Source organism: Macrotis lagotis, chromosome 7 (assembly GCF_037893015.1).
Source record: "Macrotis lagotis isolate mMagLag1 chromosome 7, bilby.v1.9.chrom.fasta, whole genome shotgun sequence".
Taxonomy (NCBI): Eukaryota; Metazoa; Chordata; class Mammalia; order Peramelemorphia; family Peramelidae; genus Macrotis; species Macrotis lagotis.
In genome coordinates, this window is record NC_133664.1 from 39,136,526 (window position 1) to 39,162,910 (window position 26,385).

Here is a 26,385-nt window from a genome sequence, read left to right on the forward strand (position 1 = left end):
CTTCTTTCCAGATGGGGAAGCTGAGAGTCCAAGTGTTTATAAGTTACTTTTTGGCATCAACTTTAGAGCAAAGACTGTTTAACTTATCTTTCTTCCGCAATTAGCAAGTTACATTGTGCATTTTTTTTTTACCAAAATCTATGATTTCATGGGAAACTGTCAGTTGGAAAAAACCTCAATGTACCAATGACATTATATAAGTAGCTTTTCTAGGGTTTCTAGTCTTTTATAGAAAGGTTAAGTGACTTGCCTCTAGGTTCGCATGGTCAAATTGTATCAGAGGTGAGATCTGAACTCAGGGCCTCCAAACTCTGAACCACATCTTTAACCATGATGCTATATCATTTCTCTAGACATGCTCAATACATATTTATGAAATGAATGAATGTTCTTTATCAGACAGCAGTTTCTGTACTCCATCATGAGTCAATCAATCAGCATTAATTATTAATCAACAAATGTCAAAAGAGTAATGAGCCCAAAGGTATGCACTGAAGAATGAAGGCAGATAGGAGGTAGGAAGTCATGGGTCTGAGTGTGGCTTAGTTTCTAAATGACAAATTCTTGATGATACTTTGTGAGCAGCCTTGCTGCTCTCCTGACATAGATATAATGCTTTGCTAACTTTAAAGTGCATTATTAGTAAGAGCAATTTTCCTTCTCGCTACTTGTATTTGTGGTTGTACTTTGTGGGAACAGGCATAGGAGAAGAATAAAGTTTTGGAAGTGATCACAGTGTGATAGCAGGAGCTAGAGAAGATGCCACCATAAGAGCAGCCAGTTAGTTAGAGGTTATCCATGGCTGGGAGGAAGTAGGATGGGCATGAGAAAAACTAAAGTAGTTAGAGATTCAAGGGGAGGCGTGAGAATGATTGAAGTTGATGGCCATTAGGCAAAGACTGGATAGAACATGAAATGGAATTGACAGAATGGAAGGACGGGGGACATTGAAGGAGTTAGAGGGAGGCAGAAGTGGAGGAAGCGATTATGACTGTTGGGTACCACTGAAATATCTGGCTATTTGCACAAGGTAGGGAAGTTAGGGAGCCTGAACTGGTTAATCAGATGGAATAAAAATGAGAGGGATTCAAGTTCATGATGAGGGTGAAAAGCAAGTTTAAGAGGAGATTAGGTGTCAGAAATAGAGGGGAAAAGAAAATGTTGTCATCATAAGGTATCACTGGCTTTGGCAACAATACTTGGTAGTTATTTGAGTGAGACCTGAGCAAGGGGTATAGCTAACAGAATATTGAAGAATAAAGCAATTAAAAGTCATGAAGTGGGTGAAGTGGTATCTCAGGAAAAAATAGATATATGTTTTTGTGAGACTGTGTGTGTGTGTGTGTGTGTGTGTGTGTGTGTGTGTGTGTGTTCTCCTCATTGTTGTATACCTGTGAAACCTGGACAGTCGAACAGTGTCATGTCAGGAAACCCACTCACTTCCATTTGAATTGCCTTAGGAAGATTCTGAAGATCACCTGGTGCCGGACATTTCTTAAACTGCTAATCCTTCAAACTCCAACAGAGAGCTCAACTCCAATGGACTGGCTATTGCCAAAAACATTATTTTATAGAGAACTCACCCAAGACAAGTACTCACATGGAGGTCAGAAGAAATGATACAAGGACATTCTCAAGAGCTCTCTGAAAAACTTTGGAATTGATTATGTGACATGGGAGACAGGCATGGGACTGCCCAGCAGGATGTGTCCTCATCAAAGAATGGGCTGTGCTCTGTGAGCAAGGCAGAATTTTACAGCTCATAAAAAACAAGAGATGTGCCAATTTAAAGACATCTGCACTACTTGTGTCCAACCTGTGGTAGAGCCTTCCAAGCTCATATTGACCTGATCAGCCATGGTTAGATACCCTGTACCTTGACCCCAATAAGTAAAACAACAACCAACAATCAACATTTACACATACACATATACATACGGATTTATGCGTATATTTTTATATTTTATATACATATATATGTATGTATATTAGCGTGAAAGGTCTGCCACTACTTGAGGGGGAACTCCTCTTAGGGAGAGAATAAAAACAAATAAGAATAATTGCTCACAATGTGACCTTTAATCGCTGCTTACTTTGCATTCATAATACAGCTGTCTCTAAAGTGCTTAAAGCATTTTTCATATTATTGTATTTTAATCTAATCTTCAAAACATCCCCATGAGGTTGGTGTCAAATATTATAATCATCATCAGTCCCATTTTACCTCTGGGAAAAGATAATTAGTGATTGAGTCTCTTATTTTTATGAAATATAAAATCCTCCTGCTTTCGCGTTCTACATACAGTTTGTTCCTTTCCCCATTCACATACATAGAGTCCAGTGACTCTGGTCACTGCAGTATCCTCTATACATTCCCATCTCCCTGCTTTGAGCATTTCACTGACTGTCCTCCATGCCTCTCTCCTTCCTCTTCTCGGCCCCCTAGCTTTCCATCAAGTCTCAGCTCAGATTCTGTCTTCTACAGGAAATCTTTCCCAGTCCTCCTTAATCTCAATGCCCCCTCTCCAAGATTATATCTAATTTATCTTTTTTCCTTGTTGTCCACCCCATTAGATTGTGAGTTTCTTGCAGAAGAGACTGGTTTTCGCTTTTTCGGTTATACTTAGTAAAGTGTCTGACTTGAGAAAAGCTTGTTGACTCATCTGTCTGTGATAAAAAATTTTGAATTGGGGCAGCTAGGTGGCACAGTGGATAGTGCACAAACCCTGGAGTCAGGAGGACCCGAGTTCAAATGTGTCCTCAGACATTTAATAATTGCCTAGCTGTGTGACCTTGGATAGTCACTTAACCCCATTGCCTTAAATAAATAAAAATAAATAAATGTACAAAAAAATTGAATCAAAAGCATTCCTTGGAGCACTTGCCTTCAAACAGCTGTTAGGTACATAGCCCACATTCCTAATGTTATTGTCTTCCTGTGTACATACGCTCTTTCCTCAGGTGAATGGTAAACCCCTTTGGGAGGAGGTACATCAAAATCAGTGTTGTCAAATAGAAATATTAACATTTGGATAGAAACATGGGACAGCTAGGTGGCTCAGTGGATACAGCATTGGACCTGGAGTCAGGAAGGTTATCTTCATAGGTTCAAATCTGGCCTTTTACACTTAACTAGTGTGACCCTGGGCAAGTCACTTAACCCTGCATACCTCCGTTTCTACATCTGTAAAGTGATCTGGAAGAGGACATGGCAAACCACTCCAGTATCTTTGCCAAGAAAGCCTCAAATGGGGTCATGAAAGTCAGTGTGTGTGTGTGTGTGTGTGTGTGTGTGTGTGTGTGTATGACTAAAAAATGATGGAACTGAGAAACAGGGGCCATTAAGGCAATACATAAAGACCCTGTCAGTTGCCTTTTAACTTAGAAAACCACATATTAATATTGCCTGTGTTTTATTGTATTTATATTAATTTTGTAAATATTTCCCATTTACATTAATCTGGTTGAGACTACAATTGAGAGTAATGATTCAATATTTGACATCTGTGATCTAGATTATACAATCTTAGAATTAGAAGGGGTCTTAGAGCTCCCACATGGTATTCTCCCAATTTTCTAGATGAAGAAATAGAAATCTAAAAGAATTAAATAGTTTCTCCTAGTCGCAGAGTCATAGAATCTGAGAGTATTGGGTGACCTCAAAAGTCATCTTCGTGAAGCAGAATAAACCCCAAATCTGAAGGCAGAGGTTTGATATTGTTATTGAGTCATTTTTTCCATTATGTATAGCTTTCCATGACCCCATTTGGGGTTTTCTTAGTAGAGATACCGGATTGGTTTGCCATTTCCTTCTCCATCTAATTTTACAGATAAGAAAATTGAGGCAAATGAGGTGGAAAAGACTTGCTCAAGGTCTGGATTCAAATTCTTATAGTGCTGTGTGAAATTCAGTTTTCTCATCTGGAAAATAAGGTGATTGGACTAAATAAAACCTCAAGGTCCCTTTGAATTTTAGATAATTCTAATATGGTTTTATGAATTCTCTCTCTCTCTCTCATTGATCAATTTACCCATGACTTTTTGTCTCTTTATTTCTAACACTTAGCATAGTTTCTTAGACTTATCAGGTGGATCCTTAGAATACATCAATACTTCTACCTTGCTTCTGTTGAACAGTTGAGGACAGTTATCCCCTCTAAATCTTCTCTTCTTCAAGTTTAACAGCCACAGTCCTTTCAACCAATGCATGTCCTCCAGAATATTGGTTGACCTGACTGCCATCTTCTGGGCAAACTTCCCCCTATGGCCCGATGAAGACAGAGCATAGCAGAGGTCCTGCTTCCATGATGATGATGATGGTGATGCCCTTTCTCGTGGGTCCTAGGAAAGCATGAGCTCTTTTGGCTGCCATGTCACACTACTGACTAGTATTGACCCCAGACTCCACTAAAACTCCCAGTCTCTTTCATAAGAATGTTGTCTAATCCCTCAGCCTCTCTCCTCTGAACCCCATGGAGCCAGCCCCGACCAGAAATTCAGCATGTTGATTTTGAAGATCATTGCAAGAGAGATCTTTGACTCTCATGGAAACCCCACCATTGAAGTTGATCTCTATACTTCAAAAGGTCTCTTCAGAGCTGCTGTGCCCAGTGGGGCTTCTACTGGCATCCATGAAGCCCTGGAGCTCCGAGACAATGATAAGACCCGATATATGGGGAAAAGTGTCTCAAAAGCAGTTGAGCACATCAATAAAACTATTGTCCCAACCCTGATTAGCAAGAAACTGAATGTTGTAGAGTAGGAGAAGATTGACAAATTGATGATAGAGATGGATGGTTCTGAGAATAAATCTAAATTTGGAGCAAATGCTATATTGGGAGTGTCTCTGGCTGTTTATAAGACTGGGGCTGCAGAGAAAGGTGTCTCCTTGTTCCGCCATAGCGCTGATCTCACAGGCAATGAAGAAGTCATCCTGCCAGTTCCAGCCTTCAATGTGATCAGTGGTGGCTCCCATGCTGGCAACAAGCTAGCAGTGCAAGAGTTCATGATCCTCCCTGTTGGAGCATCAAACTTCAAGGAGGCCATGCACATTAGAGCTGAAGTCTACCACAACCTGAAGAATGTGATTAAGAAGAAATATGGACAGGATGCCACCAATGTAGGAGATGAAGGTGGCTTTGCTCCTAACATCCTGGAGAATAAAGAAGCTCTCGAGCTGCTGAAGGAAGCGATTGGCAAGGCTGGCTATACTGACAAGGTTGTAATTGGCATGGATGTTGCTGCATCTGAATTCTTCCAGTCTGGGAAATATGACTTGGACTTCAAGTCTCCTGATGATCCCAGCAGATATATCTCACCTGCTGAGCTTGGGGACCTTTACAAGAGCGTCATCTGGGACTATCCAGTGGTGTCTATTGAAGATCCCTTTGACCAGGATGATTGGGAAGCTTGGAAGAATTTTACTGAAACTGCAGGCATCCAGGTTGTAGGGGATGATCTCACAGTGATCAAATCCCAAGCTCATTGAAAAGGCTGTGAATGAGAAAGCTTCAGTGATGACAGTTGCTATTTCTAAATCCACATAAATCATCCCTTTAATCATATGTTTTAGAATTTACAAGGAATGGAAGGCAAGCTCAATTAACCATTAGTTTGCAGAATCCATTCTCTTTCTGGGAAAAATCAGACACATACAAGCCTCCCTGCAGTCCTGGGACATCTCTCCTATTTTCCATGATCTCTCAGAGATCACTCATTGATTCATTCATAGCACTGGCTGGTTCTTTTAATACCCAAGGTTGCCATTTGTTTGGGTCTGATTATTTAAACTCCCTGAGGTCACTTACTTGCTGCCTGGTTGTCTCTTCATTTATCTGAGGTTTCCTTCTAGTCATTTGTTTGTTTTAAGCATTCTAGTAAAAAAGATCATTCTCATGAAAAGACAAAAAAGGAGCAAAATTAGAATTAAATAGTTAAACTTTCTGATCATTGTCCTTTCTCTCTATTCCATTTATCTGAGCAATGTTGCTCTTACTCTGAGCATAGCATTTTTAAAAGCTCATTTATTTATTTATTTTTGAATTTTACAGTTTTTCCCTTAATCTTGCTTCCTTCCCCCACCCCTCACAGTAGTCAGTCTGATAGTCTTTACAGTGTTTCCATGGTATACACTGATCTACGTTGAATGTGATGAGAGAGAAATCATATCCTTAAGAAAGAAAAATAAAATATAAGAGATAGCAAAATTACATAATAAGGTATCTTTTTCTTTTAATTAGAGATAATAGTCTTTGATTTTTGCTCAAACTCCATGGTTCTTTCTCTGGATATAGATGGCATTCTCCATTGCAGACAGCCCAAAATTGTGCCTGATTGTTGCACTGATGGAATGAGCAAGTCTAAGGTTGATCATCGCCCCCAAGTTGCTGTTAGGGTGTACAGTGTTCTTCTGCTTCTGCTCATCTCGCTCAGCATCAGTTCATGCAAATCTCTCCAGGCTTCCCTGAATTCCCATCCCTCCTGGTTTCTAATAGAACAATAGTCTTCCATAACATACATATACCACAGTTTGTTTAACCATTCCCTAATTGATGGACATTCACTTGATTTCCAATTCTTTGCCACCACAAACAGAGCTGAGCATAGCTTTTAAAACACCCATTCAGTAGTCTTCAGCTATAGTGTGTAACTCTGGCTGGGATTTAGGATTATTAACAGGACAATGCTATTCTTTTGGGTTTATGCCTATTTATTTGATTGGCCTTCATTTTCTTTTTTTTTCTTTTTTTCCTTTTTTTTTTTAGGCTTTTGCAAGGCAAATGGGGTTAAGTGGCTTGCCCAAGGCCACACAGCTAGGTAATTATTAAGTGTCTGAGACCGGATTTGAACCCAGGTACTCCTGACTCCAAGGCCGGTGCTTTATCCACTACTCCACCTAGCCGCCCCCTGCCTGCATTTTCTAGACATATCTTCATAACATCCGAATTTCATAGTTTCCTGAGCGTCTTCATTGTATTCTTCAGGTAGATTCCCCCTTTTCTTCCTCATCAGAATTGTTTTTGCTCATATCATGGTGTGGTGGAGAAAGAGCTGTTAAGAGATGGGAAGCCTTGGTTTTAAGTCTCACCTCTGCCACACCTTGGCTTGGGACCCTGGGGAAATCCTTTAACTTCTCAGTGCTCTAGGTAACTCTATAAAGTTTCAGTGTAAGAGGTGAGAAGGGAACTTGGATGAAATGTCCCCTTCCCATCCCTGGAGGTCTTCCATTCTTGTAGGGGTTAGACTTAAGCTTCATTCCTCCATCAGAAAAGAAAATTAAAGCCAAATATGAGAAGAAAACAAAAGAATGAAAATTAGAGGAGGACAAAAATAACAAATGAACACTGAAGAAAAGGACAGACTGTAAGAGAAGGGAGAGTAGCAGAAAGGTGAAACCGTTCATGGATTATAAGGAATAGAAATAGAAGATTGAGTAGGAACTCATGCAAGGAATGCAATGAATGAAATAAGAAAGATAAAGCAGAGTTTATTTAGACTGAAATTAATTCACATGGCCTCCATTCTTAATTGTATTTTCTTCCTGCAAAAGGCCTAGTAAATCCTATTAAAACCCTCCTTTTCCCCTGTGCTTTTACCACTGACATCTACAGTTCTCACAAGCCTCAGTCTCTAGAAGTTGGTATAATAAAAGATTAAGTGGAGAACTACTTTTTGTTTTATTCTCTAGGCAATATTAACTCTTTGCTTTGGGGAATATCAGTAGTTCAGGGATCCAAGATATTGCCAGTGTGGGTGTTCCCTGCCTCCACTGTAGTGGATTGAAACCCCTTACTCTTACCCACTCCTTAAATCCCTTCATCTTGGTTGCTGAAGCAGCTAATGAAACTTCTTGAGATGGAGGCAGGTCCTCAAATGCTAGGAATAAGGTCATCTCAAAGCATTGCCAGTTGTGTAGGGTCAGCCAAGCTTGTTTCCTCTAGGAAGCCTTCATACTACTATAGGATCTTAAGATCAAAAAGTTAGAGCTAAAAGGGACCTTAGATGCCACCAAGTCCAACCATTACACATAAGTAAACTGAGGCAGAGAACAGTCAAATGACCTGCTTTGTGTTACACAGCTAATATCCAAGAGTAGGATTTGAACCCAGGGCTGCCTCACCCCAAGTCTTGTGCTCTGGCCACTATACCACACTACAGGGAGGTATAGATTTTTAATGGGAAATTTTAATGGATTTTAATGGAGATTGTTTTTTATGGTAAGATTCATTTCAGTTCATGCTTCTCCCTGAGACTTTTACTTCTTAGTATTTGCTATTTGAGGTTAAGCCTTCTGTAGCCTACTAACATAACCCAACCCTTACAAAACAATTCCCCTTGTGCTGCAGAAACTGTGGTCATACTGACTATAAAAAGGAGAGAATTGATTTTAAAAGAGCAATATGAGTCAGTTTACTTTTTTCTAAAACAAATTCCTCCTCCCCTGTTTACACTTTACCTTTTTGTAAAGGAACCATTTTTATCTTTTGGTGAAGCCCAACCTAAATATTTGAGGGACACACACACACACACACACACACACACACACACACACACACACACACACACACACACCCCTCCTTTTCCCTTTGGACTTTAATTGTGCTCTCATTCTTCCCTGGCTGGTCATTTTCCACTTCCCAAGGATCTTGATGGATCTCGTGGATCTACCACAAAACCCTAATTTCCAGTCTCCTATTCTTTCCTTTATTCTTTGTTTTTGTGGGACAATGGGGTTAAATGACTTTCCCAAGGTCACCCAGTTAGTAAGTATCAAGTATCTGAGGCAGGATTTAAACTCAGCACTTCATGACTCCAGGACCAGTATTCTGTCTGTGCCACCTGGCTGCCTCCTTCCACATATAGCTCTCTTGTGGTTTAAAATCTGTTTGACTTTCAAGAAGAGATTGGGGATGAAGGGGAGAAAAGGAAGACAAGGGTCCTATTTTTTTTCTCTTGCAGAGACAGCGGGCAATTACTCAGGATTTATGCAAATAAAGTTCAAAGCCATTTCCTTGAGAGGGTGGTAAGCATTTCGGTCTGATCACTGCTACAGAGTGGTGGTGCTCAAGCATCATTGATCACCAAAGTGGAGCCTCACAGCAATTTCATTTTTGATGTTTTCATCTGGTCTGGTCACATCCTGTCCTCCATCTCTTTACAGAACTCTAGTGAAAAGAGTTTTGTATTTGGTATCAGAAGCTTCAGTTTTCCTTATTTGCTAAAGGGGACTAATGGAAATAATTATTGGCATTTATATGCAATATTTATGGATAATAGATTTAGAGGAGACCTTAGAGGTTCTCTAGACCAACTCCTTCATTTTTACACAAAGCTGAGGCCTAAAAAATTAAATGAGTTGGCTGAGTTACTCTGGTGGATTTTCAACTCCAAATCCTATCTCATTGCTGATTTCACAGCTCTTAATGAATGAATTAGCAAATATAGATTGTTGCTGTCTGACTCTTGGTGATGTCCAACAGGATTTTCTTGGCAAAGATATTGGAGTGGTTTGCCATTTCTTCCTCTAACCCAATTTACAGATGTGAAAACTGAGACAACTTGTCTGGGGGGTTACCTGGCTAGTGAGTGTCTGAGGTTGGATTTCAACTCTCGTCTTCTTGACTCCAGACCCAGTGCTCTATCAATGGAGCCACCAAGCTGCTAAGTATAGATTAAATGTCTCCCATGTTATAAGGTAGGGACTGGGGATATAAATACAAATTACAAGGAATGTAAGTGGAACCAGAAAACAGGAGATTGCCGTGGCCTTTTTTAGTAGGAAGGTTAGGATTCAGTTGATTTGATGACTGTTCTGAGACCTCTTTAGATACTCGGTCTAGGTAAACTCATATAATTTAGGATAATAAATGACTTCATCCTTTCCATTACCATAACAGTATGGCAAGGGAAAGGGAAAATGCTTTTATGTCGGCCATCCCAGCAACCTGCCTTCTCAGGGTACTTCAGTTAAGGGGGGATTATTAGTAGGTCAGACCTCTAGTCCTTTACAGACACTACCACTTTCATAACAAGTCCCAATCCTCAGAAGCCCATCTAGGTCTCTTGCTGACATCTGCCCCTCTATCCTGTTGAACTCCCTGAGCTATCAACATTCCTTTCCTTTACAAAAACAGCAATCCCCTAAGTCCAAATCAATGAGGCAAAGAAGCAGCTGATTTTATGGGAACAGAGATACAGCCATAAAGATAAACAGTCAGAAAGATATCAGTGCTCTTCTTCAAAACATTTCTTTTTCTACTCACTTTTCTTGTCCACTTTTTTCCTTATTGTGAACATTTTCCCACTTTGAATAATATGACTTTGTCTGAGCAATCCTTGAACAAATCCATCAGTCCCAGAGTTCCTTGTGCATATTAAAATCGCAAATCTTCCCATCTTCTAGAAGGAATCTTCTCCACGTATTTAATAATCAACATCATCTTTAATTAATGTAGCATTCCCTTGCCACAAAGGTGAATTCTCTTGTGTTTTCTGATTGCCCTTGAATATTTCCTTGAGTTTGATGCTGGGTCTCTGCATTGATTTTTCAGGTACCAGAACTGTCACCAAATCGGCTCTAGTCCCACCCCAGGGACCAAACTCTCCTAGCCACATTGCATCTGAAGCCAAGATGAAACTCATGAGAGAGTAAGTAGCTTCTTGACATATTGGGATGTCTGAGAGGTAACTAGAGTGACAACAAATGGAATGTTATTCCCAGACAAACTTGGGATGTTATTCCAAAAAATACATTTCTGAAAGAGGGCATATTTGCCTAATTGGAAGTTGAATTGGTTTAGTTAAAAAAAATATCCCACGAAGAGGTCCTGAAGCTTCCATATTTGAATCCCTTTTTGGAGTCACTGGTAGATAGAGATCCTTGATGTCTTCCCCTAGTCATTCCTGTCTGACTCCACAGATTTATTTCTTTTTCTGCTCCCTGTTGTGTTATTAAATAGTCTTGGAACAAGAATCCAAGTTTTGTGTTAGTGAATTGGCTGTTCTTGTGTTTCATTGTCATCTTGAGCAGCAGTCTTCCAAATCAATAGCCTGACCCCAAGATGTATATGATCAACCAGGTGAAGAGTGGGAAGTTGGTTACATATCGTCCCTGAACTAGATGACCATGGGACTTACCTCAAACACAACCGTATCTATTCATCTTTTCCACCATAGAAATCTTGGTTAAAATAAAATAAAACTTTACTAGTCTTCTGATTTATACATCTCAGGAAGGAAGAAATGGAATATGGTTCACCGTTTTGGTTGAATTTTTGAATCACCATCAAATATTTTGTCTTACTAAATTTTCATTACTTTGGCCAAGTATATGACACCTGTATTTTCTCCTGTATTGTGATCTGTTATACTTAAGTACGGCTAAAATCCACCTGCCTATTTAATTATTTCTTCCCTAGTCATTCAGCAAACTTTTGCCAATTGCTTTTTAACATGAATTTTCAAGGTTTTGGTGAGTACTTGTACTAGAAGAATTGTGAAGTATAAAAGTAGAAGACTTGCTATCTTTGGGGTATTTTCCATCTTATTGCCGAATCTTCCTAGGAAGAACCATAAATAGAACTAGTATATCAAAAGACTAGTATTTGTTAACTCTAGAATACCTTGGGGAATGGGATCACTATTCATTAAAAACTTTTGTGAAAATAGGATAGCTGGATGGCAAAAACTGGATTTGGAACCTTTACCTTAATCCAGATAGCATAATAATTCTAGCTGGATCATTAATCTGAACACTTCAAAAATCCTTTAAAAAGCTAAATGAAAAAGAGGTGATTTATTTGTATCAACATGGAGAGAAAAGAGTTTTTGTTATACAAATATAAGAAGCAATTAGAAAGATCAGTGCACTTGATTATAGAAAGATAAAAAGTTATTACACTAAAAAGCAATATTTCTGAAATGAAAAGAAAATTAGATGGGAAAATTATTTGCAGTAGATATGTGAGATCAAGTTCTGACATCCAGAATCCACAAGGAACTAATAGATAGCATTAAAATTAAAAATATATTTTCTGAAATGGATAAATGGTATAAGGCAATGAAAATTTTTCTAAAGAATACATAAATGGGGATAAAATTTTAACCATGAAGAGTTGCTACCATTTATGGATAATCATAGAGCTGTAAATCCAGCTATCTTATGTTATAATGAAATTCAAAATCAAGAAAACTTGGGAAATTGTAGTCTAATATATTTATGGTGGGTCTACAGACTTATACAAACAAGCTATTTAGAGATCAATCTGTGAAACTCAATATGTTATAATCCAGTGATTGCTTCTGTTGCTACTTATCTTTAAAAAAACAAAAAGGAAACAAAAAAGATCATATATGTACAAACATATTCATTACTGCTCAATTTTTAATAGATATAGGGAACAGTCCTGCAATTTATTTGATAAAGGGAACACACTATACCAATGCAGGTCATTACCTTTTCTGCAACTTAATGGAGAATGACCTAGAAGCTTAGGAGGTTAAGTGAGCTGCTCATTATCACCCAACCTAGTACATGTCAGTGGGAAGATTTAAAAGGAATTCCTTTCTTTCCTTTCCATCCATTTTACCATACTACTATTTATAATAGTAAAAAGAAAAAAATGGAAACATATATGTTTAGCAATTGAAGAATGATTGAATATTATATATTATATACATATATTACATGTATATAAACATAGACATACTAATGTAATGGATTATTATGATGACAGAAAATGATAAATTTGAAACCTATAAAGAAATGTGGAAAGACTTAGCAGTGATGCAAAGTTACATCAGCTGAATTAGAACTAAATGTGGAAACCAACATCAACACTTAATACTTACTTAGCTGTGTGACCTTGGGCAAGTCACATAACCCCGTTGCCTTGCCAGAAACAAAGATCTATATGTGAAAAAGAGAAAATGAAGGAAAATACAGAAGTACTAAAATTTCAGACAAGCCTAGAAGGAGAGGCAAACATTTTTTTAATTAATGTTTATTAAATCTTGCTAAATTGATGAGTTGCCTCCATTTTATGGTATGTTTAATTATTTATTTGTTGATCATTAGGTTTATAATTTAATTTTTATTGTATATGTATATATATATGTTCATAGATGCATATAATTCTTCACCTTCATCTTTGCTGACTTTGAGAATTTATTTTTGTCTTCCCTGCACACACCTTCTAATTTGTAATCTGAATTAAAAATGATAAGGAAAGGTCATGGTCAGCAGTACAGAGTAGCTTACGTGAAGAAGGGCTCCTCTAGCTCTTGGATTTCATAATTCAATAATATGTGGATTATTTCTAAGGACCCATTTCTTAGTATTTTCTTGATGGCTATACTTTTAGCTGGCATAAATTTAAATCTAGCCACGACTAGTACTTTCAAGTGTGACAGTGAAGAGCAGAGATAATGCAGGGTCTTTTCTTATATAGAATTTTGGTAAAAGAAACCAGACTTGGGTTTTCAGGGGCCAGCTCATAGTCAGAGCTAAAGACTTCTTTGGACTTCTGCTTTATGGCAGCCAGGTGGTGAAGTATATAGAAAGCTGGACCTGGAGTCAGGGATAACTGAGTTCAAATTCTGCCTCATATAGTTATATATATATATATGACTCAGTTTCCTCATCTCTAAAATGAGGATAATACTTATTTCACAGGAAGGCTGTGGGGCGCAACTGAAAAATCATGTAAAATGCTTTGTAACTATAAATGTTAGTTAGCATCATTATTCTTACTATTATTATTACCCTTTCATATCCATAGTTGGGGTACACAGTCAGAGACTTTCATTCTCTTTACAGTTGTTATCCCTATTTTTCTATTTATTGTTTCTGGCTCAAAATTATATCACCCCAAATGAATCCAATTACACCTCTTAACACGAAAAGCACCTGGAGAATTTCTCTCTGAGCTGGGGAAGAGGCTGGAAATTGCTCTTTCTCACCTTTGGTCCTGATTGTGTTCATTCAGACTGTGATTAGCTGCTCTACAAGAAATGAATCAAAATGCTTGATTAATCCTCTTTTCTCAAGGAGGTCACCATCAGACTGCTTCCATTTCCACAGGCAGAAGCATGCTCTCCCTCCTTCCCCCTTTCTTTCCCTTATATCTCTCCTACTTTCAGACCCAAGAGGACAGATGATGATGAATACAGAATTAATGTACTTTGTGATTCATCATCTCTAGTAGAAGCAGGATTAAAAACTAAATTTTTGATATTTAAAAACAATGGCAATTATTGAGACTCTAGTGATCCCCAGTCTGAGTGGAATATTTTCTAGACCTCCAAAGTGACCCTCCATATCATACTCTTGTGTCTCCATTGCCTAACTTCCTGATTCCCAATGGGAAGAGAAATGCAGCACTTTTTCTCTCCTGATTCAGATATGTGATTGTCAGCAAACCACCTCCTCACCCTATTCCTGCTGCATGATATTAATATTTTAGGGAAATTATAAAAAACTATCTTTTTCATCAAAAAGAAGACCCCTGTCCTCTAGGCTCCCTTCTACAAAGTTAAGTTTTTAATCCCGGTGCCTCTATTGATATTGTCTTTAGGGGAACCCAGAGGAATGATGAAAGCTTAGAAAGAACCTGAAGCTCATGCAGAAGAATTCTACTTCTATTGAAGCATGTGGAAATATCATTTATCTGGGAAATTGAAGGAGAAAGGAGAGTGGAAGTTATTGCCAGTTGGATAGCCTTGTTGCCTTTGGGCAGATTTGACAGAATAAGACAGAAGAACACGACTGTAGCTATGTACATAACCCAGAGAATCTGTTCTCCTATAAACATTTTATATGTTTATAAGGCATTGAGAGAGATAGTGTGGAATGTCTAGGAATCTTGGGTGATGTGACTCTTCTTTGTACTTACCCTGTAGTGTAGGGGATTAATTCATCACTTGGGCAAGTCTATGATGACAGGGTAATTCAAATACAGCCTGATGGTGATTTATCTGATTTATTTGGAGCTAAGCACAGAATAGCTGTTTTATCAAGAGATTAAATGTGAACGATGAACTAGGAGGTACATTCCTGGGTAGTTTCTGGTAAACCCTGAACCAAATAGTTTAATGGGACATAAGATAAAGTCTTGTCTCTATTTTCTCTATGTCTGAGAAAGACATTAAGTGAAAATACATGAGAATAGAAAGAGGATTCAAGCGAGCCATTCAGATGACCCTCTCTTGTTTGATTTGACCAATGTTGATCTAGCTAAGTGGAAAATTATAAACTGGTGGTCAAGGCCATAACCAGAAAAATTTGGCACTGAAAGTAAATTTCAGGGCAGCTAGGTGGCACAGTGGATAGAGCACCAGCCCTGGAGTCAGGAGGACCTGAGTTCAAAACTGGCCTTAGACCCTTAATAATTGCCTAGCTTTGTGACCTTGGGCAAGTCACTTAACCCCATTGCTTTAAATAAATAATATTTTTAAAGTTAGTAATAAAAAAGAAAGCAAATTTCACTAAATAAATCAGATACAGGTAACATGACACAATCACAGATAAGAATTTTAAAACAGATTGATAAGACAGAGACCCAGAGACCTTGGCTCCTATGGCCACAGACCCTGCTGGGGAGATTTCAGGTTGGGGCTGAAGATAGAAGCAGAAGTGGGTTGAGCCAGGTTATGGAGGAGCTTGCTTGGGGCACTGCCATGGGAAGTGAGGGAAAGAGGAACATGGGTGCATGCTTAGTTCTAAGTTCTAAGTTGTTCTTTCTAGTTGCTCAAAGAATTTGCTTGTTTCTGAATTTCAGATTTCTAAGGCAAATTCCTACTCATCCTATCTCAGTAGTTTTGCGACTGGTGCAGGAAAACTTACTCTACAGCTGTTCTTGTCTTTGCTCTACCCAGCAGCCAAAAAAACCAGTAACTCCATATTGAACTACTACTTCTCAGTGGTGACATAAGCCTCCCCCCCACGTTATATGGTGTCTGCCTGACTTACTGGACATTGGTTGGGATCAAATGTGTTTTATACTACACAGGAGAGGAAAACCCACATAATAGCCTTGAACAGTTAGAATATGGCAGTCTAGTTAATGATTCTTTATTTTATGCAAAATATCATTTTTTTAGCAGCTCTGAGCATTCAATGTCATTTGAAAGGATAAGATTGAGTTAGTGATGAGATTGTGAAGGGAATTCTCTTTTGATTGGGGGAATAACACATTGATGATACCAAGAGACAGCATGTGTTTCTGCAGTCTTTCCCTTTTATTCTCTGCTGACTATAAGGAAGGTGAGATATAGAGACTATGAACAAAGATTTTAGAATGTCAGACAGTGTTTCTGCTTGGAAGAAATATTTATACTTACTCCCGATAGTAGGCAAATAGCTAGTTGTTTTTTATGTCAAAAAATTGGGTGGAGTAAAGCTAAAAATAATATCTCAAAATTCTCTGTGAACTAATACATATATTTTCATTTCACAGAAGAGGAAACTAATCTCAGAGACCTAGTCTCTTTTTCAAGGTTACAGCTGATTTCTTCAGGTTAATGAGAGCTACATCCTAGAATAAGATAAAAAAAAAAAACTTAAGTAGAAATTGAATACTTTCCTCTATTAAACTTCAATTAAGCTGTCAGTCTAGCAGATCAAGTTTAACAGGTGAACGTATTCAAAGTACCATTGCTTATGATCAGAGATTCAACAGAGAAGAGGCCTTTAGAGATTGTCTGTTCCATTATCCTTGTCATTTTACTATTGAAGAAATTAAATGCCAGAGGAGGTAAGCATATATATATATATATATATATATATATATATATATATATATATATATATATATGACTTATGTATCAGGATCAGAATGTGAATGTGGGTCCTCTGACTAAGCACAGGTAGCATTCTCTCTCTCTCTCTCTCTCTCTCTCTCTCTCTCTCTCTCTCTCTCTCTCTCTTCCTTCCTCCATTCCTCACAATCTCTTCTTTCTTCGCTCTTTCTCTTTACTTTGCTTAGGAATAGAATTTTTTTGTGGCATATAGGAAACAATATTGGAGTTAAAAAAATTCAAACCTGTTTATGTTCTTAAGTGGTTTACAATATCATTAAGGAATAAGATCATCACACCTTTGAAAAGATGACATCTCTACTTGGCAGTAAATGATAAATGCCAGATAAGTGTAATGGATAGTAATGTAATAAAATGGAGGAGAAAAAGGCTCATTTTCATCTGAAGAGATCAGATCCATCTGACTCTTGGAAAGAAACCTTTTCACCCATGGGAATTTTGCATAGTGATTTCTGGTAGGACAACTAGATGAGGCAGTGGAAAGAGTTCTGGACAACAATCAGGAAGTTCTAAATTCAAATCCTATCTCAGATACTTACTAACACTGTGTCCCTGGGCAAATCTCTTAACCATTTGGTTTCCTAATCTGTAAAAATGGGGATATATAGGAACACCTCCCTCTCCCCCCAAAGTTGTTGTGAAGATAATATGAGATAATATTTTTGTATAGTCTTTCCATATAAATGCTGGCTTTTAGGCTATTACCTAATACCAGACCATGAACCAGGTTGCCTGGTATAGGAGTTCAAGCACATTTGGATGGCAGTCATTTCAAGAATCAGGATTGCTCTTGACAGTAAACCAAGCCTATTGTTATGAGGAGTTCGATGGAGCCAGAACCTAGCCCCTCTTCCGGCTACTTTCCCATTTTTTATATCCTTAGGTAAATGACTTAACTTCCTTAGGCCCTCACTGAGATGAGGGGTTTGTATGATGATGACATTGAAGGTCTATTTCAACTCCAAATCTGTGATCCTTTGAAGCGACCAAGGTGTGGTTTATCATAGCAATCTGGATTTATCGATTCATGAGTTAATGTTTATTAAGCAAGTGGTCGCTATGGGGATAGCTAGGGATACAAAAAGAGGCGAAGGACTGTCCCTACTTTCAAGGAGATTCCAGTGCTATCAAAGTTTCCTATAGTAATGAAGATCCCTCCTGTCCAGGAATCCATTAGCCTGGTCAGAAATTTTCTCTGACTAATGAATGGATAGTCAATAAAAAAAACTATAATCTGGTAGAAGTAATATTCCAAGAAATTTTATGTTTGTGTCTATTGTCTGGATCCTTAAAAAATGCCCTATTGTTAGTTCCCAATGATCCTTTTTTTTTCTTTTGTTTTTGCAAAAGAAATGGGTAGAGGGAGAGGAGGTCTCCTTTAATGACTTTCTGGTTGACCTCACGACTTCAACACAGACAACTTGGATATAGCTCTCTTAGCTTTGTGTGAGTTTTTCCTGGGATTCATAAAACAGCTCTCATGTTTACACTTCATTACTAATGTTTTCAATCTTAGTTAAGTGCATAAATGGAATATAATGTATTGTATTGTTTTCAGTAAGGCTACATATGCTGTTTCAATTTGGGGAGTAATCAGCATTATTTTGAAACAATTAATTCTGTTTATGATACATTTATAATAAATTATGACAGCTATTTTCTAGGCTATTTCCAAATACCTGCAATCTGCTCAGTCCCAAGAATTACAGGGGCTGCTGAGAACACAGAATATTTATTAAGAATATAGATAGAAGTCTGTGCTAGAGTATCACAAGAAGGAAGCATATCACGCTAACAAGAGGGTCAAGATATTTATCTCTAAACCCCCATTCCCATCTTCAAACTGGTGTCATTTCATCTGTTCTTGAGCTGGTCCAGGGAATTTTCATCTGGACTCGGTTCAACCTTAGTGGTGTAAAGAGTAAATTCCTTCCCCATCTCACAGGAGTCTGTCCTGCTTGAGTGGAATTCCTGGGGAGATCTAGATTGGGAAAAAATACCCTCAGAATCCATCATGAACACCAAATGAAGGAGAAACTCTAGACAATACCTAGATTTGATATGTTTACTGGAAGTCCTCCAAAGAGAAGGACTGCAAAATGGTGGACAATGTAGGCCTGGGAGTCAGTACATACTTACTGTTTTCCCTCATCAAGCCCAGAAGCCCCAGGGCCATGCCAAGAATAAGGTATCTTGTCACCACAATGGTCCAGATATAGCCCTAACCTAGGCATTCCCATTAGCCTTCTAGTGTTGAACTCATTAGAGTGTGCCAAATGATTTGCCATTGCTTTTTGATGTTAATGAACACTGTTATTCAATTATGGGACTGGCCATGATCTCTATAGTAGACATATCCAAGTCTAAGATTTTAACTTCAATTGTAATTACAGGATCATCTCCAGCTAGAAGAGAGATATTAGGAACCATTAAGTTCAACACCTGTAAGTTTATAGATGAGAAAACTGAGGTCAAGGGAAGTTAAACTATTTATTCAAGGTCACAAAGGTAAAATAGATAGAAGATCTGGAATTAGAAAGTCGAAAGTGTTTTTTTGCAGTTTTGTTTTTAAAGTTATGGTATGTGAAAGGGTTGGATTTTGAGATTTTTTTTTTTCCTTTTGAAGATCAGTAATGGTAGGTCAGATTCTTGGAAGAACCAATTAACTTTTTCATGCTACAATGGTGCCTTTTCAATGAATAATTAGTCTATCCATGATATATTTCTTAACATACAAAAATGCATCCCTGGTATAGGAGTGGCATTTTGAATTGGGAAAAGGAGTCTGGAAGATCTGAGTTCAGGTCCTGCCTCTGACACATCTTGACACTGTGACCAGGGCAAAGCATTTAACTTTTCAGTGCTCCAAGACAACTTTAAAAGATAATTTTTTGCAAAACTGATTCTGATTTCCACTGGTATGGTTTTCCTCATTAGAAGTTCCCTTTAGTGATGAAGGCACAGGTCTGGATTCCCCTAAACCTCAGAATTGTTATTAAACTTTTTCTTTTTTTTCTAAGAATTGTATATCTTACCAAAGCTCCATTATAAAAAAATAAATTTCCCAATGATTCCTCTCCTTCTCTCCCATTCACCACCAAGACAGTCCTCCCATAAAACAAAAAAAAATTGTGTAAACAGTTTAATATGTTGCTTGTGTCTAACAATGTATTCCTCAGTTCACAACTATAATTTACCATATTTTCTTTGAAAAGAGAGTAGCTTTTCACTGTCACCTTGAAGAGATGAGCCTCTTATGCCCATCAAACATTGAGGGCATGCTCCTCTGGACCTGTGGGGGTTGGAGAGGTACACCATTCCCTTTTTCTGTACCTAGACATGCGGTATGACTGGGTTTCTTCCTGGGGGAGCTTAAAGAGAAGGGTTAGGCTTCCTTTTTTTCAGACTCATTAGCTCATTAAGTTTTTCACTCTAGTTCTCTTCTTTTCACTGAAATAGCATCCTGTTCTCCTGCCTCTGTCATATGGATGAAGGGTTGGGGACAATTAAGGGACCATTCATCAAGTCTTTTCAGTTCTGGGCTACCATATGACCAGAAGCATCTGGGAAGGTCATCACCCCTAAAGATCTAAGTGCTGAGTTACCATGTCCTTGGAGTCTCTGGATATTTCCAGGGGAGTCCAGAGATGACATTGATTGGAATGACTGTTATGGGTTCATTCACTCTCTTTCTAGGAATTATGGAGAAGAGGAGTAACTTGTTCCCACTGGCTCCAGAAATTGGTAATAGAATTGGGAAGAGAACTCAGGGAGCTTTTTATTCCTTATCCCTGGCTGCGCTTCTCTGAAATTTTTTTTAGATGTTTCCATTCAAAGCAGAGTCATGAAAATTTTCCAGGAAGTCATGAGGAAAGCCTGCTCATTATCAAGGTCCCTCTGTGATGAATTCATAGGAGACAAGTAAAATGTATTTTCCTGAACAGAATCACTGTCACTTCCTACATCTTTGTTGTACTGCCCTTGGCTCACCATTACCTGAGGATCTGCTTCTAATCTTTGGTCATTGCCATATCCTGTCTTTCTCTAACAAGCAATAACTAGGGTGACTTGAACATCTCCATTCTCTACCTTTGTCACACCAAAAAAAAAAAAAAACAGACAAACATGTGCACCCTTAGTGAAATCAGGTCAGGGCTTAGGCAGGAATGGAAGGCATTGAGCATCTCAAAAAGAGGCCGTGGAGCCTGGGTTTTCATATTATCTCACAGGGGGGAAATGTGCAATTTGCAGTTTGTTGGAGAAAGTTGTCTCCATTCTTTAAAAATGTATTAAAATGACTTAGATTCAAAAGAAGTGGATGCAAAAACAGCCTACTCATCCTGGGGCTGTAGTAATTGTGATCATTAGGGTGAGATGAACTCAAGTATTCCCTTTCTTTCTTGCAATGCTCACAATTTCCCCAAGACTTTGGCCAGTGCATCAACAAGAGCATAGAGGAAGCTCTTACTTATGTAAACCCACTTCCCAAAATTTGTAAGTCATTCTTCCAGTCAGATGCATTATCATTTGGAGAAGCAAGATTCTTTTCTCCTTTGGTTGTCTTTGTCTACCCTAACTATTTAATAACAACATTTCTGTACTACTTCAGATTTGTTATTTGATCCTCATAACCCTGTAAAATATGTATTAACAGATAAGGAAACTGAGGCTAAATTAGCTTAAATGACTTTCTCAAAGTCACACAGGTAGTAAGTGTATGAGGCAGAATTAAAAATCAAGTCTTCCTGACTCCTGTTCCAACCTAATTGCCTTCATTTTAGAGCCATTATTGCCTCCCAGTCCCAACAAAGTTTTGGAGCTGTGAATCAGCAATAATGAACTTCTGTAGTCATACCTTAGCATTTATTGATCACTTGTTGTTTACAGAGGATAGCTGTTGGTGCCATGAAAAGTCACAATGCAAATAAAAGTTATGGTTCTTCTCCTTGAGGGTCTTAAACTCTAATGTATATTGGTGTTTCTCAGAGGAGTAAGGACCAGCCATCTGTACCTGAACATGAATGTCCCCTTAAACACCTCCAATAAGTGATCATTCAGCTTCTGCCTAAATATCATTAGTGATGGGGAACTCATTATTGACTGAGACAGATCATTCCACTGTTGGACAGCTCCAATTATGAAATTTTTCCTCAGCTTTTTTTTCCTTGGATGCCATTGGAGTTAAGTGACTTGCCCAGGGTCACACAACATGAGACTGGATTTGAACTCAAGTCCTACTGTTTTCAAGCCTGGTGCTCTATTGCACCACCTAGATGCCCCTTCCTGTTATCATTCTAAACCTTGCCTCTGTAACTTCTATTTCTATTTCTTCTGGTTCTACTGTCGAAATCTAGTGGAGATGAAAATAATGCTTATCACTGATTCTTATTCAAAATGTGAATATTAAAACCACTCCTACACTTAAAAAAGGGCAATGTGAGAATGCAGATTCTTATATTAATGATCTCTGGACCAAATTAGCAGTGAAATCCTTGATTGATTTAATGAGTAGCTTTCCCTGTGAGGTATGTTAATTAACTGTGTTTTGGTTTTCTGTGTTTATGATCAATGCTTAATCAAGGATTATTAAAGCACAATTTGTACTCCATATTTCCTATGAAAAGCTGGAAATGGAACAGTATTAAATATTGGGGCAAACCACAGTGATAGTCAGTGTGACGTGAAGGGCAGCAGAGTGAGCAGTCCTTCTTTATATTCTGGTACCATAAGGAGATAAGACTTGTGAGAACACATTACAGATTCTAAAACCCCACCTACTAGGAATACATAGATGGTGTTAGCCATTAAAACAGGAAAACCTAAAGTATATATAAAACAGACTAAAATCCCAAATACATTGATTATTCAGGCGATAAATTTTCAAGTGGCTAGTATATATCAGTAAGGGATGTAAGTTGGGGGGCTGGGGGAACAGCATACAGACAACCATTCAAATAATATGTATTTATATACACACACACACACACGTGTGTGCATATGTGTGTGTGTGAGAGATAAATTGGAGATAAGTAACAGAGAAAAGGTAGTAATTTGCAGAAATTAAAATTTTAACTAAGACTTGAGGGACATCATGGAAGCCAGGAGGCAGAGAAGAAACAGGAGAGAATTCTACACATGGGACAGCCAGTCTTCACTGGTCAGGAGGTAGAATGTCCTTTGTGAAGAACATCCAGGTTAGGAGATGGAATGTCCTTTGTGAAGAACATCCAGGAGACCATCATCACTGGGTCACAGAGTAGATGAGGAGGTGTAAGGTCTAAAATCACTATTAAGGTAGGAAGAAGCCAAGTCATGGAGGGCTTTAAAATTTTTAATTTGATTCTGGAGACAATAGGGAGCTACTGGAATTGATTGAATGGGGGAGGAGAGTGACTTGGTCAGATTTGAACATAAGGAAGATTGCTTTGACAGCTGAGGGGAGAATGGATTGGAGTGGTCAGAACTATGCACCGTGTTCCATCATAAACATATTGCTGGGGCAACTGGGTGGCACAGTGGATGGAGCACCCAGCCTGGAGTCAAAAGAACCTGAGTTCAAATTTGACTTCAAACACTATATAACCCTGGACAAATCCTTGATACTTTAATTAACAATTGAAAGTGGAAGCTGAAAAGTTAAGCTTATGGATACAAAGATTAAATGATGTGATTATGCACAAAGTGTTTACCTAGACTTGAAAGTGCTATGTAAATATAAATCATTATTGCAATTTTCCTAACAAAACTAAAAACAGTTCTCACCAGTCATAGCCAAGGATGCTCTAGGTTTTTGTCAGTAATATCCTCAGAAATAAGTATGCAGTCATGTATTACAAATCAATGTAGGGCAATCAGAAAAAAGTAACTTAATTCCTAAGACCAGATTGGATAAAATAAGGGCAGAAATTGAAGAGTTACTTAAAGCTGAAGAAGTTGAAGTCATTAAAAATCTCCCACTTAACACCAACTCCAGCTGTATTAATAATGCAATCCTGGGGCAAAGTAATATAGGGATCTTCAGTGATTTTAAGGAGAATGGAATTTTGATAAACCCCTTTTGAGTTTGACGGCATGAATCCAACTAACAGACTAATTATGCTAGAACAGAATAATTTAAAAATAAAAACTCGAATTTGCTATCACTGTTATGAAAAAATATATTCTTCCTCAATATTTATTGAAGAGTCTAAACACATTTCAGCACCTTTGCATAATAACCCATGCTGTAGCTGTTGCCATGGTAAGGGCGATGGGAGGAAAGGAACACCATCTCTGAATACTTCTAAGGACAAGCATCAAATACCACCATGGGAGAAGTAGCTTGAAGAATTTCCCAGCTCTGTGGAAAGACAAATGGAAAATTACCTTCGTATCTAGCCAGTCTTTGCCTTGGGAAATGTCCTAAGTTAAACCCCTGATTAAAGGTAATGAAAAACAGTTCATGTGGAATGGAATCAGGAAACAAAATTATCCAAAGTTCCTGACACCCTTACTAATAAATAAATGAAAGTGGAAGCTAAAAGTCTTAGGTGATCCACCAAGTCACAGGAGCACAAAGAGCAAAACAAACTATTTACTGTAAATCAAAATCTGTATCATCAAGGCTTGAAAAGCAATTAGAGGAGAGAGAAGCACCAATGAAAGAGTTTTGGTCATCCAAGTGGCCAAAAGAAGTCCAATCTGCCTGCAGAATATGAATATGATGGATGACAGAATGGTTTTATCAAGGAAGAGAAGCACCTTTCTGCATAACTTTGCCATTCTACAGATAAGATTCATAATTAAACATGCTCCTGTGTCAGATGGTTCTAACTAACAGTTGTATGGATGGTTCCAAGCAGGTGGGCTTTGGAGATAGAAGGCAAGAAAGAAGTTGATTTTAATATTGCCATAGCTGGTTGAGCTGTTTCCTCTTACAGTAAAAGAAATTCAACTGGAGGGCATCTGTCAAAGGAGCAGTAGGACGCCTGCATGAGAGGCTATGCTATTGCCTTAGAGAGAGTTTGCTTTCATTATCCCATGTTCATGAATTTCCTCCCCTCTAAATGGCAAACTGCCTTTCCATCCTAAATGTGAGAAGAAGCTGCCAAGACTCTAGAATGCACATCCTTGGATTTCTAGCTCTGTTTGTCAAAGAAGAGTATATCTCTTCACTCCTCAAGTCTTCAAAGGAAAGGCTCCAGGTGTGTTTATGTGCAGTTTGATGGTTATCACAGGAGAAATGCAGAAATTGGCGAATAAGAAAATTTGAGACATTTCAAATAGTTTCTTTTATCCAAGCTATTATCTTCTTGAAATTAAATTTTATTTTATTTTCAAAATCTCTCTCTCCTCACCTACTAAGAAGGGAAGAAAAACAAGAAACCACCACAAATATAATCATGCAAAATAAATTCCCACAGTAACAAAGTCCAGAAAAGAAGGAAAGAAGAGAGAGACAGATGCTCTCACACACTCACAGAGGTAAATATGTTTTCCCTGAGGACATCAGTTCTGGTGGATACAAAAACACATAAGAAAGAGCCCCTCCCTTCAAGGTTCTAAAGGGCAGGGATATGCAATAGGTAGAGATGACATGCATACATGTATATAAGTATATATGTGTTCATGTATGTATGTGTGAATGCTAAGCAGTTAGGTGGCAGAGTGGATGGAATGCCATACCGGGGAGCATTCAAATCCTGCCTCAGAGACTCACAAGATCTGTGACCCTGGACAAGTCACTTGACCTTCCTGAGCCTCAGTTTCTTTATTAGTAAAATGAAGGGTTTGATCTCTATGGACTCTGAAGTTCCTCCAGCTGTAATTCTATGATCCTGTGATGGCCTTGTCCTCTGTTGGTATCCACACAATGTCAAGGAATCTAGAAAAAGACCCCTAATGTGTGGGGTGGACCCTGGTATAAGGACATCGTTACCAGAAGGGGAAAGCAAGGTTGGCTGAGATCTGCAGCGTTGGATCAAGCACCACTACATCCACAAGACCATTGAGTAGCACAGTGGACATGGAGACAGGAAGACCCAAGTTTGAAATTCACCTTACTATCTGTGTGACCCAAGGCAAGTTACTTCACCTCTCTCTGCCCCAGTTTACTCATCTTTAAAAGGAAATAATACCAGCACCTGCTTCCCCTGGTGGCTGTGAGGATTAAAGGAGAGCCTCTTTAAAAAGCACTTTGCAAATCTAAAAGTGCTGTCCCAGTGATAGCTGTTATGAAATATCAAAGTCAGAACGAAGAATTAAGTGCTTCCTTAATACAGATTTTCAGTCCCTGAAGATTTGGTGTTGGGGGCCCTTTGCCCTTACAGCCCAATCTTAAGAAGCAGCTCTGTGTCCCTAGGCAAGGTGGCTTTGGGGGTCTCTTCCTAGGGAGACGAAGTTCAGGCAGGAAGCCTGGGCAGCACAACCACCATGGCCCAGGAAGTCTCATTGTCTGCATTGGTAGGATCAGAAAACATGAATAATGTCCACGAGCCTCCTTAGGATCATGATGTGTCCTTCATTGCTGCCTTAAATAGACTACAGGTTAGCTTGTGCGTCATCATCTGGTGCTGTTCCATTCTCTAGGCT

The 26,385-nt window shown here is 38.5% G+C and overlaps 1 protein-coding gene across 3 annotated transcripts in view; it reads left to right on the forward strand.

Annotated features, from left to right (window-relative positions):
* Positions 1-26,385, forward strand: part of NEK11 (NIMA related kinase 11) — a 291,550-nt gene that overhangs the window by 208,203 nt on the left and 56,962 nt on the right. For all 3 annotated transcript variants that reach the window (XM_074195807.1, XM_074195806.1, XM_074195805.1), the window contains one exon: positions 10,551-10,647. In XM_074195807.1, the coding sequence (XP_074051908.1) occupies positions 10,551-10,647 (97 nt within the window). The remainder of the gene's footprint in view (positions 1-10,550; positions 10,648-26,385) is intronic.